Below are 14,506 nucleotides of genomic sequence, written 5' to 3'. Positions count from 1 at the left end.
CTCTGTCTGACCTTTGATCACTTGACCAAAACGACGAGACGCTCATTTGCCGTACAAAGTACTGTACATGAGCGGGTACTGGGTGCACTCGGCGCGTCAATGGCCAGTCACGTAACTAGCACTCTCGTCTTTCGGTACATTAATAATAGCTGGGGCTGTGGATCTAGACTGGAGTTTGATTCCGGTATGTTTCCTTTTTTATCATCGATGAAATTTAATACATGAATCACTAGGGAAATAAGGTGTCTAAATATTTAGCAAGGCAACATCCAACAAGCTTTTCTGCTTGTTCAGGTGTCTGGATGCATAACCATAACGGATGTGAGCATGGGGTTATCAACTGTGAGTCCCCTTGCCTTGGCCTAGCTGCCCAGGACTTCCAGCTAGCTGTTTGTTGAAAACTTTTCGAGTCTGCGCAATAAAGGTTGTGCATTCAGGCGGAGTAGGAGGCTAAAGTGCTTTGGATCGCTTGGATAGCTCAATTAAACCTTTTGTGCCTCTTTCTAACTAAACTGAAATTAAATCATGAAACAATTAAATCATATAGGGAAACTGACCAGGTGCTTATGAATGATTATAAAGATGAACAAAGAAATTGACTGGAGCGGGATTTTAACCTGCAGCCTCTGGAATACCGTACCAGTGCTCTACCAACTGAGCTACCCAGCTCTATGGTGGTAGGTCTTCCCGTTTGTCAATATCTCTGTTCAGGGGGTGCTAGCCAGAAGCCAAAAAGCCATATCCTCTTTGAGTGATCCCTGTTTACCACTTCCCAGGTTGTATCATGTAATTGGGGTGTGATCCCTGGCTGTATGGTGTTTCAGGTTTAATGGCTTATGGCTAATGCCAGACAAAGCGTGACATGGGATGGTAAGCACACCATTTGCTCGTCCAATCCCCATCCCACACAATGATGACGTGCTTCCATGAAAATACCCGACAGCTGTTGTTTTCGACTCATTCATTGCGTTCACGCATACACAAGGCTTTGTTATGAAAGATACAAAGTCACTGATAAAACAGCCGTAAGATCACCATCTCTAACACTGTCTGGTTCCCATAGCAAACAGATCCCGACTGTGTTTGGCATTGGTCAACTATCGGGAAAAAATCACTGCAGTAAACGAATAGCCCAAATTGAAACCAAAATTTGACAGACTTCTACAACCACGCAAAACGGTTTTCATAGAAGGTGTTTTCGCAGAGTCTCCACTTTTTACATTGACGGTTGTGGGGCCAAGGATACTGAGGGAGTCCAGTAGACTGATCCCCAGTCTGGGGCTAGGCCCGAGATTGACACAGAAAAAAGTGTCCCATTGTCTCCAGTCTATGTCTTGCCTACCAATGGCTTAGTGCTGACACAACAATGATACTAAATCACTGACAAGTAAAAAAAAAAAGAAATCACCATGTTTTGAAATTCAACATTCTGTTCTCTAAATAAGCCTTATCGCAAATACTGCATGGGTGGTTTTGTGCAATGGTAGAAAGGCATTGTGGGAAGGAAAATAAAGGTGGAATGTTTGCTCCTTTCCCTTCCTACAATGCCTTTCTACCATTGTAAAAATTCTCACACAGTATTTGTGATAGTGTTTATCGGATAAAGACGATTCTGGAATCCTCTTCTCTATCACAGGTTCAGAGTTTAACCTAGACCAGACCCTCACATAGCCTGCATGATGAAGTTCATAACCACTCGATGCCAGGACAAGGAATACACCTTCGAGGAGGCACTCTTCTCCCCAGGCTATGTAGCCGGTGGATTGCTCCTCCCCAAGACAATTCCACAGATCTCTCAAGAGGTGCTGAAGTCATGGTTAGGACTGTCTCTGCCTCAGGTTTGCAAGCAGATCCTTCCGCTCTTCATCAGCGGGGAGGAAATCAGTCAAGAGGATTTGGAAGGTAGGGCTAGTCACAACCTCTGACGCACTGGAGCACTTTTTAAGACCTGTTTCTGAGACCTTGTACAAATACACTTTAAAGTCAGATTTCAATTCAGACCATAGCATGCACAAGGAAAGATTCTCAGGGCTTTGAATTTGAACATGGTAGGATACTTCTCTTAAAAGTTGAATACTAAAAAGTGATAAAATCTCTAAAGGTCTGTGAAAGATCTTGACTGTAACACTGTTCGAAGCTAAGACTATATTTACCTTATGTAGAATATTGTATTGTTTTATTTGTTCCAAAACCATGAAATAATCTTTATGAACAGTAGCATATTAAAAAATAGTTATGATTTCAGAGCATTCTGATAAAAATTTGTGTTGTAAAAACAGGAATCTTTGTCTGAATCATGAAGGACATAATATCATTATTTCCAATAACCTTTACTTGGAAAGACTTCTCCAGACTTTCCACTTTAGAAGTGACAATCCCCACATATCAGCTGCAAAATCCTGGGGAAAACAATTTACTGACACAATACTTTGTGACTTCCTTTGTGAATTGACACTGAGGGATTCCCAAAGCATCTGCAATCCTTCTTTTTCCAGAATTTCATCATAAAATCTTTGCTTGTTTGTTTGTTGGGTTGTTTGTTTGTTTGTTTTTTTTATTTACCTTTATTGTATCTATGTATGTAAATTTTATTTGTGCTGGTAGTTGTAATTTGAATGCTGTCTGTCCTAGAACCGTTTTATTCAAATGCTTGCGTGAATAATAAACCAATAATAATAATAATTCCCCAACTCAGTTGAAATATCTCTTCTTTCAACTTTGCAGCTTTGATCGATGACGCTTACTCCCGTCTCCCGTTGGATCAGGTGGCAGCTCTTTCTTCCTTTCCAAACGGTCTCAACGTCTTGGAGCTGGGTAACACCAAGACGCTGGCTTTCAAGGATCTGTCCACATTTATCATGGCTCGTCTGTTGGAATTTTACTTCAAGAAAAGGGAGAAACATGTGACCATCCTAGTTGGTAAGAGACTGAACTTTTGATTTTTTTACTTTGGGCAAATCATAGAAATTGAGGGAACCTTCTTGAATTTTTCATAATCCTCCATTGGTTTATGCGTTATGTCTCTGTCTTAGGAACATCTGGAGACACAGGACCATCGTCCATCGAGGCCATCCGTGGGTCAGGCTGGATGGATATTGTGGTGTTGTTCCCCAAAGGATACTGCACAGAAATACAAGAAATTCAGATGACCACAGTGATGGACGAAAATGTTCATGTCTATTCAGGTAAACTGGGACTCAGAACTTCAGCTCAAGTAAATTTTTAACTCAGCCCAGTTTCATGGAGCTGGTGAGCAAACATGCAGTGCTCTGCTAAGTTGTGTGGCTGACACAGTACCAGTCAAAGCAATGCAGCGTTAATATCAGTTTGATAACAAGTTTTTTGCACAGAAAAAATTAGTGGGAAACAAAATATTTAGCTTGGTAAAAGGTTTGTGGTAGCACCATGCAAGAATATCTCTTTTATGAGTATGTGTGGTTCTGAACAGAACCAGAGGGTGCTCCATGCTTTGGACAGTGTGCTCTGTCCATTGTCGGGAGACTGCTCAAAGCTAAAAAAAAATGAGCGTAGTTGTTCTTTCAAATTAGTTTGATATTACACAGCCAGTCGCTCAAAAGTCAACCCCTGCACTAGCCGGAGGAAGCAGGACTGTACACGTCATCTTCTTAACATTTGGAAGTGATTGGGTGATAGTAGAGTCCTATGTTTATTGCTGCATTGCGTTATGCATGTACACATACCTTGTTTGCAGTTTAACGATTGCAGTGCTTTCTGATTGGTTTTCCCGTAATGTTTGAAGTTGAAGGTTGCTCTGACGATGTGGATGAGCCCATCAAAGCAGTTTGCCTTGACCAGGACTTCAAAGCCATCCACAACCTGTGTACCATGAACTCCATCAACATGTGCCGGGTCCTGTGTCAGATTGTGGCCTATTTCTACGGTTACCTGAAAGTCTGTCGCTCTGTTGGAGACGAGGTGGAGATTGTGGTTCCAACTGGTGCAGCCGGAAACATTACTGGTGGGTCATATTGCATTTGGGGGGAAGGGGTGTGTCAAGCCATTGTTACAACGATTGTTTTGGGGCCTTGCTGTGTACCTTTGTTGTGTGTGGTATACATACATTTACACAGTTCTGTTTGGCTATCTGCAATGAGCAGGATCCCCCCTTCATCAGTTGAAAAGAGCTGTCTTGGTTGGGAGTGTTCATTTTGCTGGCAGCGAAACAACTGTAATGCATTCATGTTATAGTTTGTGAACCAGCGAAGTGCAGTCCCAACCAAAGGAGTCTCTGTTGCTAGGAAAATTGCGCCCCCTCTTGGTCCAGCTCGGGGCATATACCACTGCAAAAAGGGCATTGTATTCTCATTGTTCCCGCAATATACCTGTAACACTCTCCATAGACTTAAAACACAGGTACTTACACCGAGGACAGTAGACTAACCAGTGAGAACAGAGAAACACCCTTTGTGTTCTGTCCTATGTGGTAAAGCCAAACATGTACGTATTGGTATCCTTGTGGGTTTTCCAAATCATTTCTGTATTCCCAATAATGATACACATCTAAGTACAAGCATGTGTAAACCTTTAATAATCAGGTTGAAAGTTTGACCAAATGTTCCGCATACAAACTACTGTAACTTGCAACAGACAAGTATATCTTTGAACTCTCCCTTTTGGGTAAAAAAATGGTTAAGTTCCAAATGTCTTTTTGTGAAAACCTTGAAGGATGCCTCCTGTTGTAATGGTATCCCACCAAGGCACCGTTAACACATGCACAAATTTCCACTTGAACTGTAGGCTTCCTGAAACATTAATGTGCTGAGACCTTGTGGGAGATTAATGCAATCTGGCAACCTTCTTATGCATAGCAAAAATGACCTGTGTCATTACTTCTGTGGGGTACCCTATATATGAATGATTAAAAAGGTGCCAGTCTGTGCTACCACATGTGAAATATATTTGCTTTGGAATAGCACCATGCTTACAGAAGCATTGTCTGATCATAGAAGGAGGAACTGCACCAGTTTGATTACATGTGTCATTTAAGTTTCTGCTCAAAGTGTGTTGCAGACCACGGCACTTTGGAAATGAGCGTCTTAAGAATCATCCACGTTCTTTTTGTCTCAAGTTGTTGATTCTTTTCAATGGAAATCTTGTACCAAACTTTTCATATAATTTAGATGCACCATCAAGGCATAACTTCAAGACCTATTTCAGAGAAATGAAAATATGTCACTACTGGTGAACTCCCATAGAGCTATATATAAAACCTAGAGTGCTGACTCTGTTACAAAGTGAAGCCCGTTGGGTGCATCCATGTTTGTGCACAAACCTATGGAAAACTTGAAATTTTGTATGGCTTTTGTACGGCTATTTATCTGCGTGTGTATTTGAAAACAGTGCGTCAGCAAAGCTGATACACAAAAAACCTAAATGCACAATTGGTAAATGGGGTTTCATTTTGCTCTTCACAAGTGGTAAATGGGGGTTTCATTTTGCTCTGCACAAGTGGTAAATGGGGGGACCATTTTGCTCTGCACAATTGGTAAATGGGGGTTTCATTTTGCTCTGCACAATTGGTAAATGGGGGTTTCATTTTGCTCTGCACAATTGGTAAATGGGGGGACCATTTTGCTCTGCACAATTGGTAAATGGGGGTTTCATTTTGCTCTGCACAATTGGTAAATGGGGGTTTCATTTTGCTCTTCACAGTCGGTAAATGGGGGTTTCATTTTGCTCTGCACAATTGGTAAATGGGGTTTCATTTTGCTTTGCACAATTGGTAAATGGGGGTTTCATTTTGCTCTTCACAGTCGGTAAATGGGGGGACCATTTTGCTCTGCACAATTGGTAAATGGGGTTTCATTTTGCTCTGCACAGTTGGTAAATGGGGGTTTCATTTTGCTCTGCACAATTGGTAAATGGGGGTTTCATTTTGCTCTGCACAATTGGTAAATGGGGGGACCATTTTGCTCTGCACAGTTGGTAAATGGGGGTTTCATTTTGCTCTGCACAATTGGTAAATGGGGGGACCATTTTGCTCTGCACAAATAACGCAATGCATGAGTATATGCGCTGTAGATAATTTCGCTGGGCCTTTTTATGAAATTGGATTTGGTACCTGATGCACATTGCATTTGGAGTACATAGTCTGATATTCATTCTCTCTGATTTCGAATGTTTTACAAGCACGCATAAGGATTCAAAATGCCTGCTCCCAGGACGGCGTCAAATTTTCTCCATGCACTCTAGTAATTTAATTTAGCTCTATTTGAACTCCTAATCTCTTCAGGTGGATGTTTAGCCTACCGCATGGGCCTACCCATTAAGCTGGTGTGTACAGTGAACAGTAATGACCTGTTACACCGTATGCTGAGTACCGGTGAACTCTCCACGGCTCCCAGTGTCATCAAGACATACTCGGTTGCTATGGACATACAGGTGAATGACATCATTCCAGTTTGTGCAACGTTTTACCCGAAGTGCAAATAAGCATACCGTGAAATCAAACATTTGAAAAAGATTTTGAGAAAGTGGACTGCTTTGTGCACAACATATTGAGTCATTGAAGTGTAAAGAGTAATCCAAGGAGACACCAGAACTGCAGTGCCACACTCACATTTCTTAAGCTTAATGCATGTGTACATGTGTGAAATCCTGACACCCATTGGTGGACGTGGCATGTAACGCGCACGTATCACCTGTCCACAAGCATTATACCATCGCAGTAATGACTTCTAATTCTGTTGGCTAAATTACACTACGTGCAATTTCAGTGGGAATAAATAATTATCATCAAGAACTCGGGAATGATACCCACAGAGTGGTTGATTTATGACTGCAGTGACACAGAAATAACACACTGGTCGGCAGAGTCACAAGGCTTGATAAGAAATTCAGTGAAAGAACAAAGCTACATGTAAACAACTCAGTCTCTATCAGGAAATTATTTTTGCCCTTACAAAGATGTAAAGCATTCAGTACTCAATCCTTATGTCTAGATATGCACAGAGGAAGTGTTACATAAAGAAATTAGGTTAGGTAAAATTCTGCCAAGGAATTTTGCAATCTTTTTTTTTCCTGAGGAAGATGCTGTATATAATTTTTCCCTTTGTCCTTCTTCAACAGAATCCATACAACATTGAGCGCATCTTTTCTTTGTTTTCGAACCGAGATACAGCCCTGGTCAAAAAAATTATGGAGGAATTTGAGACTGGAGGGAAGACTACTCTTCCGGCATCTTTGCTGCAGAAGGTGAGCAGCTCAACTAACAGACACATGACTTACTGAATTGTTTGCCCTGGCTGAATTTATGAGATGCCATACACTGGTATCTTGGGAGGTTTGTTTATACTTAGGTGATGACCTTCTAAGAGGTTTGATAAACCATTCCTTACTTGAAGAGACGCCTTCTTGCAGTATTGTAATACATAAGCTTAACCATACAATGCCTCTATTTTGTGTGTATCTGAAACCCTACAGAAACCTGAAGGTTTATAACATTGAAGTTTGACTTTAGAACAGGAGAGTTTTAAAAGATGTAATTTACATGCATATACAGGGCTTTGTGAAATAAGCATTTACATATTAACTCAACATACATGTCATTTTGTGCTTCTCAAATTTCAATAAAATATGCTGTTGTACAGCTACAGCTAAGGGGGAGCTGTTCAGATCGGTTTCTTTGCCAGGGCATAGGTCAGCACGGTGAGAAAGTCACTCAGTTTGCTCCTGTGATTGGACTGAAGTCTGCATAGCAGTGCACCACAATGAAGTTGGCATCTTATCTTCTCTCCTGACATTTCTAAATTATTTTTGTCTGCACTTTTTCCCTGCAGGTCTTTTGGTTTCCAGACTAAGAGATTCACACAAAGATTCTGGTCAGTCTGCTTAAAGTTCCAACAATGGAGACATTCTCTGCAATCTTCCCACGGTGATCATTTGATACACTTTTTGCAGTTCACAACCAAAGCTAGTGTGATTCCAGCTGTAACAGATTACCCATCTGACTTTCAGCACAGAGGTAAAGCCCCATCAGCTGTTTTAGGTATAAGATCTGATGAGGCTGGGCAGGTGGAAGCATAGCATGATGGGACATCAACTAGCTAGTCTCTGCTTCAAGGCTAGATGTGAAGTTTGAACAGATGTACCCCTCATTTTTTCTCTTTTTATTTTTTCAGCGAATCCATACTATTCCTTTTCTTTTCATTTTCTTGAATAGCTCGCTGTAGATAAGCTGATCACACATGTACATTTATCGTCAATGCCTGAGTTTTAGATTTCTCTTCATTCTAGACAGGAACTCAACACCCATGGGCAGATTTGACAGGTATTTTACAGGCAAGTTTTCATATGAACTTCATTTCTGCAATAATGATTGATTTTCCACCAATTTTACGCTTGTATGATTTTTGTCCTTCGTTGGTATGATTTGTGACTACGCCATCTTGAAAAATATTACATTTAAAAAGATGTCTCCTTTCCACATTTTCATGAAACAAAAGTGGTCTGAAAAGCGTGGAAGGACCAACAACAAGTCTTTTTAGACTGTATGCGCAGTGTGGTACTGCACAGTGTGTATTGTATTCATACCAGTGTTGGTACTAGACGTGGATCATTACTTGCAAATTTCAGCCGCACCCACGTACGTATATTCAGCATGTATAAGCCGTACGTGTACAACACTTGATGGCTATGGACAAAAGGAACATAACGTCTGGTATTGAGACTACTACTCCAGCGAAGCAGCAAATTTCTCACCGATCGTACATGTGCAGCAGTATGCATGGTGCAACGTGCGGCATTGTTGTAGTGCATAGAGTGGTGCCACACATTATGTCGACCAAATGTGGGAAAACTAAGCTAAAGCCTCAGCAGAAGTTTCTTCAGAAATGCAGTGATAAGTAGCCATGCCTAATTTCCAGTAAATGGTTGGATTATTTTGCACAGTGTTCAATGCTGACTTCAGTGTGAGTCAAGCGGGTCGAAATGATTGCGAGAAGCACATTACTATCTGTGAGTCAAGCGGGTTCACATCGCTATCTGTGAGTCAAGCGGGTCGAAATGATTGCGAGAAGCACATTACTATCTGTGAGTCAAGCGGGTTGAAATGATTGCGAGAAGCACATCGCTATCTGTGAGTCAAGCGGGTCGAAATGATTGCGAGAAGCACATCGCTATCTGTGAGTCAAGCAGGTCGAAATGATTGCGAGAAGCACATTACTATCTTTGAGTCAAGCGGGTTGAAATGATTGCAAGAAGCACGTCGCTATCTGTGAGTCAAGCAGGTCGAAATGATTGCGAGAAGCACATCGCTATCTGTGAGTCAAGCAGGTCGAAATGATTGCGAGAAGCACATTACTATCTGTGAGTCAAGCGGGTTGAAATGATTGCAAGAAGCACGTCGCTATCTGTGAGTCAAGCGGGTCGAAATGATTGCAAGAAACACATCGCTATCTGTGAGTCAAGCGGGTTTAAATGATGGCGAGAAACACATCGCTACCGATATACACACTCGGGCAGTAGAACATGCAAGGAATACAGCCCAAAATTACTCTTCATACAAGTCTACCACTAGTGGGTCCTCACCAGTAACAAAAGGGGCTTTACCCAGAGGGGCTTGGACAACAGTTGGGCCCTCACCAGTACCAAGAGGGGCTTGGGCAACAGTTGGGCCCTCACCAGTAACAAGAGGGGCTTGGGCAACAGTTGGGCCCTCACCTGTAACAAGAGGGGCTTGGGCAACAGTTGGGCCCCTACCAGTAACGAGAGGGGCTTGGGCAACAGTTGGGCCCTCACCTGTAACAAGAGGGGCTTGGGCAACAGTTGGGCCCCTACCAGTAACGAGAGGGGCTTGGGCAACAGTTGGGCCCTCATCAGTAATGAGAGGGGCTTGGGCAACAGTTGGGCCCTCACCTGTAACAAGAGGGGCTTGGGCAACAGTTGGGCCCTCACCTGTAACAAGAGGGGCTTGGGCAACAGTTGGGCCCCTACCAGTAACGAGAGGGGCTTGGGCAACAGTTGGGCCCTCACCTGTAACGAGAGGGGCTTGGGCAACAGTTGGGCCCTCACCAGTAACAAGAGGGCTTGGGCAACAGTTGGGCCCCTACCAGTAACGAGAGGGGCTTGGGCAACAGTTGGGCCCTCACCAGTAACGAGAGGGGCTTGGGCAACAGTTGGGCCCTCGCCTGTAACAAGAGGGGCTTGGGCAACAGTTGGGCCCTCACCAGTAACGAGAGGGGCTTGGGCAACAGTTGGGCCCTCACCAGTAACGAGAGGGGCTTGGGCAACAGTTGGGCCCTCACCAGTAACAAGAGGGCTTGGGCAACAGTTGGGCCCTCACCAGTAACAAGAGGGCTTGGGCAACAGTTGGACCCCTACCAGTAACGAGAGGGGCTTGGGCAACAGTTGGGCCCCCACCAGTAGCGAGAGAGGCTTGGGCAACAGTGGAATATATTTTGTGGTGTACTAGAACAGCAATTCCATTCTCTTAAATCCTGGAATGACATCACATTTTTGCTCATTATTGTGGAAATACCCCTACCAAAGTCTTTAATATTTTAGAATGATGAACTGCCCGATCAGGTGCACACTTATCATGCAACACTGCTTTGACTTTGTACTCATTTAGTTGAAATAGTGCGCTTGACCCAGTGTGTGCACAGATAATGTAAAAACTTCCCTGACATGGGTGGTCAGGAATATTGTTGAGATTGCTTCATTGAGTCCATTTGCAATTTTGAAGTGTAGTTCACATTCACTTTGCATGCCTGAAAAAAGTGACTCCGTGCCTAAGCAAAAAGTAGCTTACTTACCCAAATATGGTAAGCTATATTCATAACTTTAGATTGGTTTCCATGCCATACAGCTTGACAGATTGAGTGAGCTTTGTGTAGCTAGGAGTAACACACACGTCTGTAGCAAGCAGCTGTGACCAGTAGCCACTGGCTCAGGGCTGAGTTTTGTCAGAATTTGTCCTGATTTCGGGACTTTTCAAATAATTGGGAGCATCTCATGTTTACCATTTTCATTTGCCTCCAATCTTACCTCTGCTGGCTTCCGTACGCACCAGTGATATTCTTAGTCATAGCCATAACTTTTGGACATGGCTTTATTCTCCCCTCAGTGGATCAATCAATGGTAATTAGCCAGAGGTCCACACTAGCTGCTTTTATGACTTGTGCCAACATTCAGGATTCTATAAAGTGTGCAGATTTTAACCACTTACAAGCACCGTGGCTTCATGAGGAAAAAAGCTGATCTAATCCTGATATTCTCTTCAGCAAGGAATTACAACTCGGCCATCATGCACAATTTCCTGACATTTTCTTGACTTGTCGTTTCTTCAATCAGATGCAGAAAGTTCTGTCCTCTGCATCCTTTGACAACCAAACAGTCTTGAAGACGATGCAACGATGCTGGTCTGACCATCACTACCTCATCTGTCCTCACACAGCGGTGGCAGTCAGCTACTACTTCAGCAAGCTGGACCGGTCGGTACCTCAGTCAACTTAAAACCAGTTTATCCTTACAGTGGAAATGAACACAATCCTTTAAAGAATTAAATCAAGAAACACTCCTCTTTCTTCTGCACTGATGAGAATGCTAAACCTGCCCAAAGCTATCAATTATCTAACAGTGTGCAGTTGAGAAGAAAACAATTTTGTGAGATGGAAGTTTTCTGTTGGGTAGATGTTACTCTGTCACATATGGTATTTTCCCTTCTCCGATGTTTATTAGTAAACACTGTGGGTTGAGACCGCACTGAGTAAGGTTTGTACTTTGAATCTTTTCATGGTGAGGGCAGCAAGTAAGTTATAGAGGTTTGTGATCGCACCGTGCATGGATATCTCTTTTGGAGTATGTGTGGTTCTAAAACGAACCAGAAGATACTCGGCATTTTGGACATTATGCTCTGTCTGTCATAAGGGTACTGGTGATGACAGAGCATATTGTCAGTAGTGCTCGGCAAAGGATATCCTTGCATGGTGCTACCACAAACCTTTATTATTGAGTAAGGTCAAAATTGTCACAGGCCTTCAGACACAACATTAAGTATACTGTTACAACAGTTTTTAAATAAATTTCACTTAAGAGTGAAACAGAAAAAAACAGCAGAAAAATTCATTCTTTTACTTTCTTTTGCTCTGAAATTTAGTATCCTTCCTCCATGGTTCATTCTTACTTTTTCAGGGTTCTTTTAATTAATGTAACCAACTGAAAAGGCCATCAATTTGAATTGAAAGTATTACATAAGTATTACTTTACAAAACAAGATTGACAATATATTCAATGCTATTCAGATGTCGTGACAATATACTGAATGCTATTTAAATGTCATGTCTACTATTGATGTGCTTTCATCTGTTGATTTAATAGCACATGATGTATTCTTGCTTTGGTTGACTAACAGTATGGAGGCCAATCAGACTCTGCACCAGCCCACTCTTTGTTTCGCCTCTGCTCATCCAGCCAAGTTTCCTGAGGCTCTGGTAGCGGCTGGTTTGGAGCCTAAGCCCACACCTTACATCACAAATCTGCAGGTCATGCCGAAGCGATGTCTGGAGATGAAAAGAGGACAGAATTGGGAGAAAATACTGAGGGAAAAGATCAAGGAGATAAGTAAACGAGCTGGTATGGATCAGTAACTTGCCCAAAAGCTAGTAGCACGGGCTGACATATGGAATAGCCTTTGGTTCTAGCCTTGAAGAGTCTGCCTGCATAGGATAAGTCTGGCTTACAGTTTTTTTAATATAGCCATCTGGGGATTTGCTGATTACTTCACTTTGTGATAATAGTTTTCTAGCCAGTCTTGAGAGGAGACTTGTATTCAAGCCTGGTGGTAGTTTCCTTTTCTGAAATTTCCAACTTTAAATCTGTTTGAAAAAAAAATCCACAGAGCCATGAATTACGAAAGAAGAAGAAATTTTGTATATCTTAAGCTAAAAATTTTTTAAAAATTTGCATTAGAGATGGTAAGGTGGATCAAAAAGCACATTTGCTCCAATATTTGCTCCAATATTAAAATTTGGTCTCTGAAAGTTTTTTGAAGTGATTATCAATGATATTACCATTTCCTTTGATAATAATTTTGTAATATCATGGTTGAAGGATTGTCAGTAGTTCATAATTTCATTAGTGCAGAGTTTTGCGTATTCTGGAAAAAGTTCAGTTTCCACAGTTGTGATCATGTACTTGATGTCATTAGACTGGTGCTTGAGTGTATTAAGCAGTGTAGTTAAACTCCCTCGCAGGGCACCAGACACAAAGAATTGAACGAATTAAAAACCATGTTGTTGTCATTTTCAGCTGCTGTCTTAAGAGCAATGCCACGGCAAGTTATTGTTGGATTATCTTTTTATAATTTTTTTGCTCACTCTTTCTTTGTCAGGGTTCTTTTAATCAATGTAACCAAATGAAAAGGCCATCAATTTCAGTTGAAAATATTACATAAGTATTACATTACAGAACAAGATTGACAATGTATTCAATGCTATTCAATTAAGTTACTGGTGGTTTTAGTTGTCTCAACCTTTTTCTTTAATTGTCTTTAAATACATTGTCATCTAGTCACCTTAAATGTTCGAATTTCTGTATTTAAGCTTCTTGCTATGAAATATAGCATATATATCATATATCTGATAACAGATGTGGACATTTCACTTGTCAGTTTTAAAGTGTCATAAAGACTATCTCTGTACAAAACTTCTAAACAGAAACAACTAAATCAGAATAATTGTTTTGCCTTAAAACCTTGTCTACAATCACCATCTTGTATCAAGTATGGTGATCACGTTTAATTGGAGAGTAAAAAACATAAAGGCATTTTAATGTAGTAAATCAACGAATCAATGTATTCATTTTATTGAATTTTAATGAATTAAACTGTATAAGGTATTGAGCTAAATTACAGGTATTCAGAAACTGTTTTTCTTATATTCTGTCTAAAATTAACAGTTCCCGTTTATTCCAGATGCAGGATTTACTTAATTCTTAAAAAGTCGGCTTGGGGATTGTCGCCCACAACCTGCGTCCGGAACTGTAGGACACAACCCTGTGTACTAGAACCCACGAGTTTTGTTAAAATCCCCCCGGACTTATGTTCTGCCCTTACAAACCCATAGCTCTCCGGCCACAAAAAGGCCCTAAATGTTTCGCGTGCAATTGCCCCGCGCAAAAATTCCCAAATTAAAAGTTCCAAATCAATCTTCAAAACCCACTCACTCTCGGGGAAACATCGAGTTTGTGCTTACTGCACAAACATGATCTACTGTATATAAATCATGCGAAAGTGAACACTGTATCCGGGGTTCTGGGCCTCTTTTCGCGCAGCGTGCATTATATAGTAACTGGCATAAGCGAATGTTATACAATACAACACAATGGGCCTGCATAAATCCTCATCATCTGATTAGTGGATCATTGATCACAAGTCATTGAATTAGTCTACTTGATTGGTTACGCCCCTAGATGTTTCATTCCCAGTTACAGCCATGCACAGCCAAAAGAATAATACCGGTACCAAAGAACAAAGGACGAAAAGTGG

At 41.5% G+C, this 14,506-nt stretch overlaps 1 protein-coding gene across 2 annotated transcripts; it reads left to right on the top strand.

Annotated features, from left to right (window-relative positions):
• The first annotated feature begins 28 nt into the window (after window positions 1–28).
• LOC147800276 (threonine synthase-like 2) lies at window positions 29–13,867 on the top strand. 2 transcript variants are annotated; one of them, XM_087139482.1, is made up of 9 exons: window positions 29–184; window positions 1,637–1,902; window positions 2,725–2,919; window positions 3,033–3,185; window positions 3,761–3,979; window positions 6,254–6,402; window positions 7,090–7,215; window positions 11,314–11,453; window positions 12,374–13,867. In XM_087139482.1, exons 2-9 carry the CDS (start codon window positions 1,677–1,679, stop codon window positions 12,606–12,608), a joined length of 1,443 nt encoding a protein of 480 aa, XP_086995608.1. In that variant the 5' UTR covers window positions 29–184; window positions 1,637–1,676; the 3' UTR covers window positions 12,609–13,867. The 2 variants fall into 2 exon arrangements, with proteins under 2 accessions (XP_086995608.1, XP_086995611.1); XM_087139485.1 differs by lacking the exon at window positions 29–184 and adding an exon at window positions 421–677.
• Window positions 13,868–14,506: the final 639 nt, after the last annotated feature.

This window comes from Acanthaster planci, linkage group LG01 (genome assembly GCF_054643075.1).
Source record: "Acanthaster planci isolate LZ-2023a linkage group LG01, COTS_SCS, whole genome shotgun sequence".
Taxonomy (NCBI): domain Eukaryota; kingdom Metazoa; phylum Echinodermata; class Asteroidea; order Valvatida; family Acanthasteridae; genus Acanthaster; species Acanthaster planci.
The sequence above is the reverse complement of the archived record's forward strand: the minus strand, read 5'-3'. Positions and strand labels throughout refer to the sequence as shown.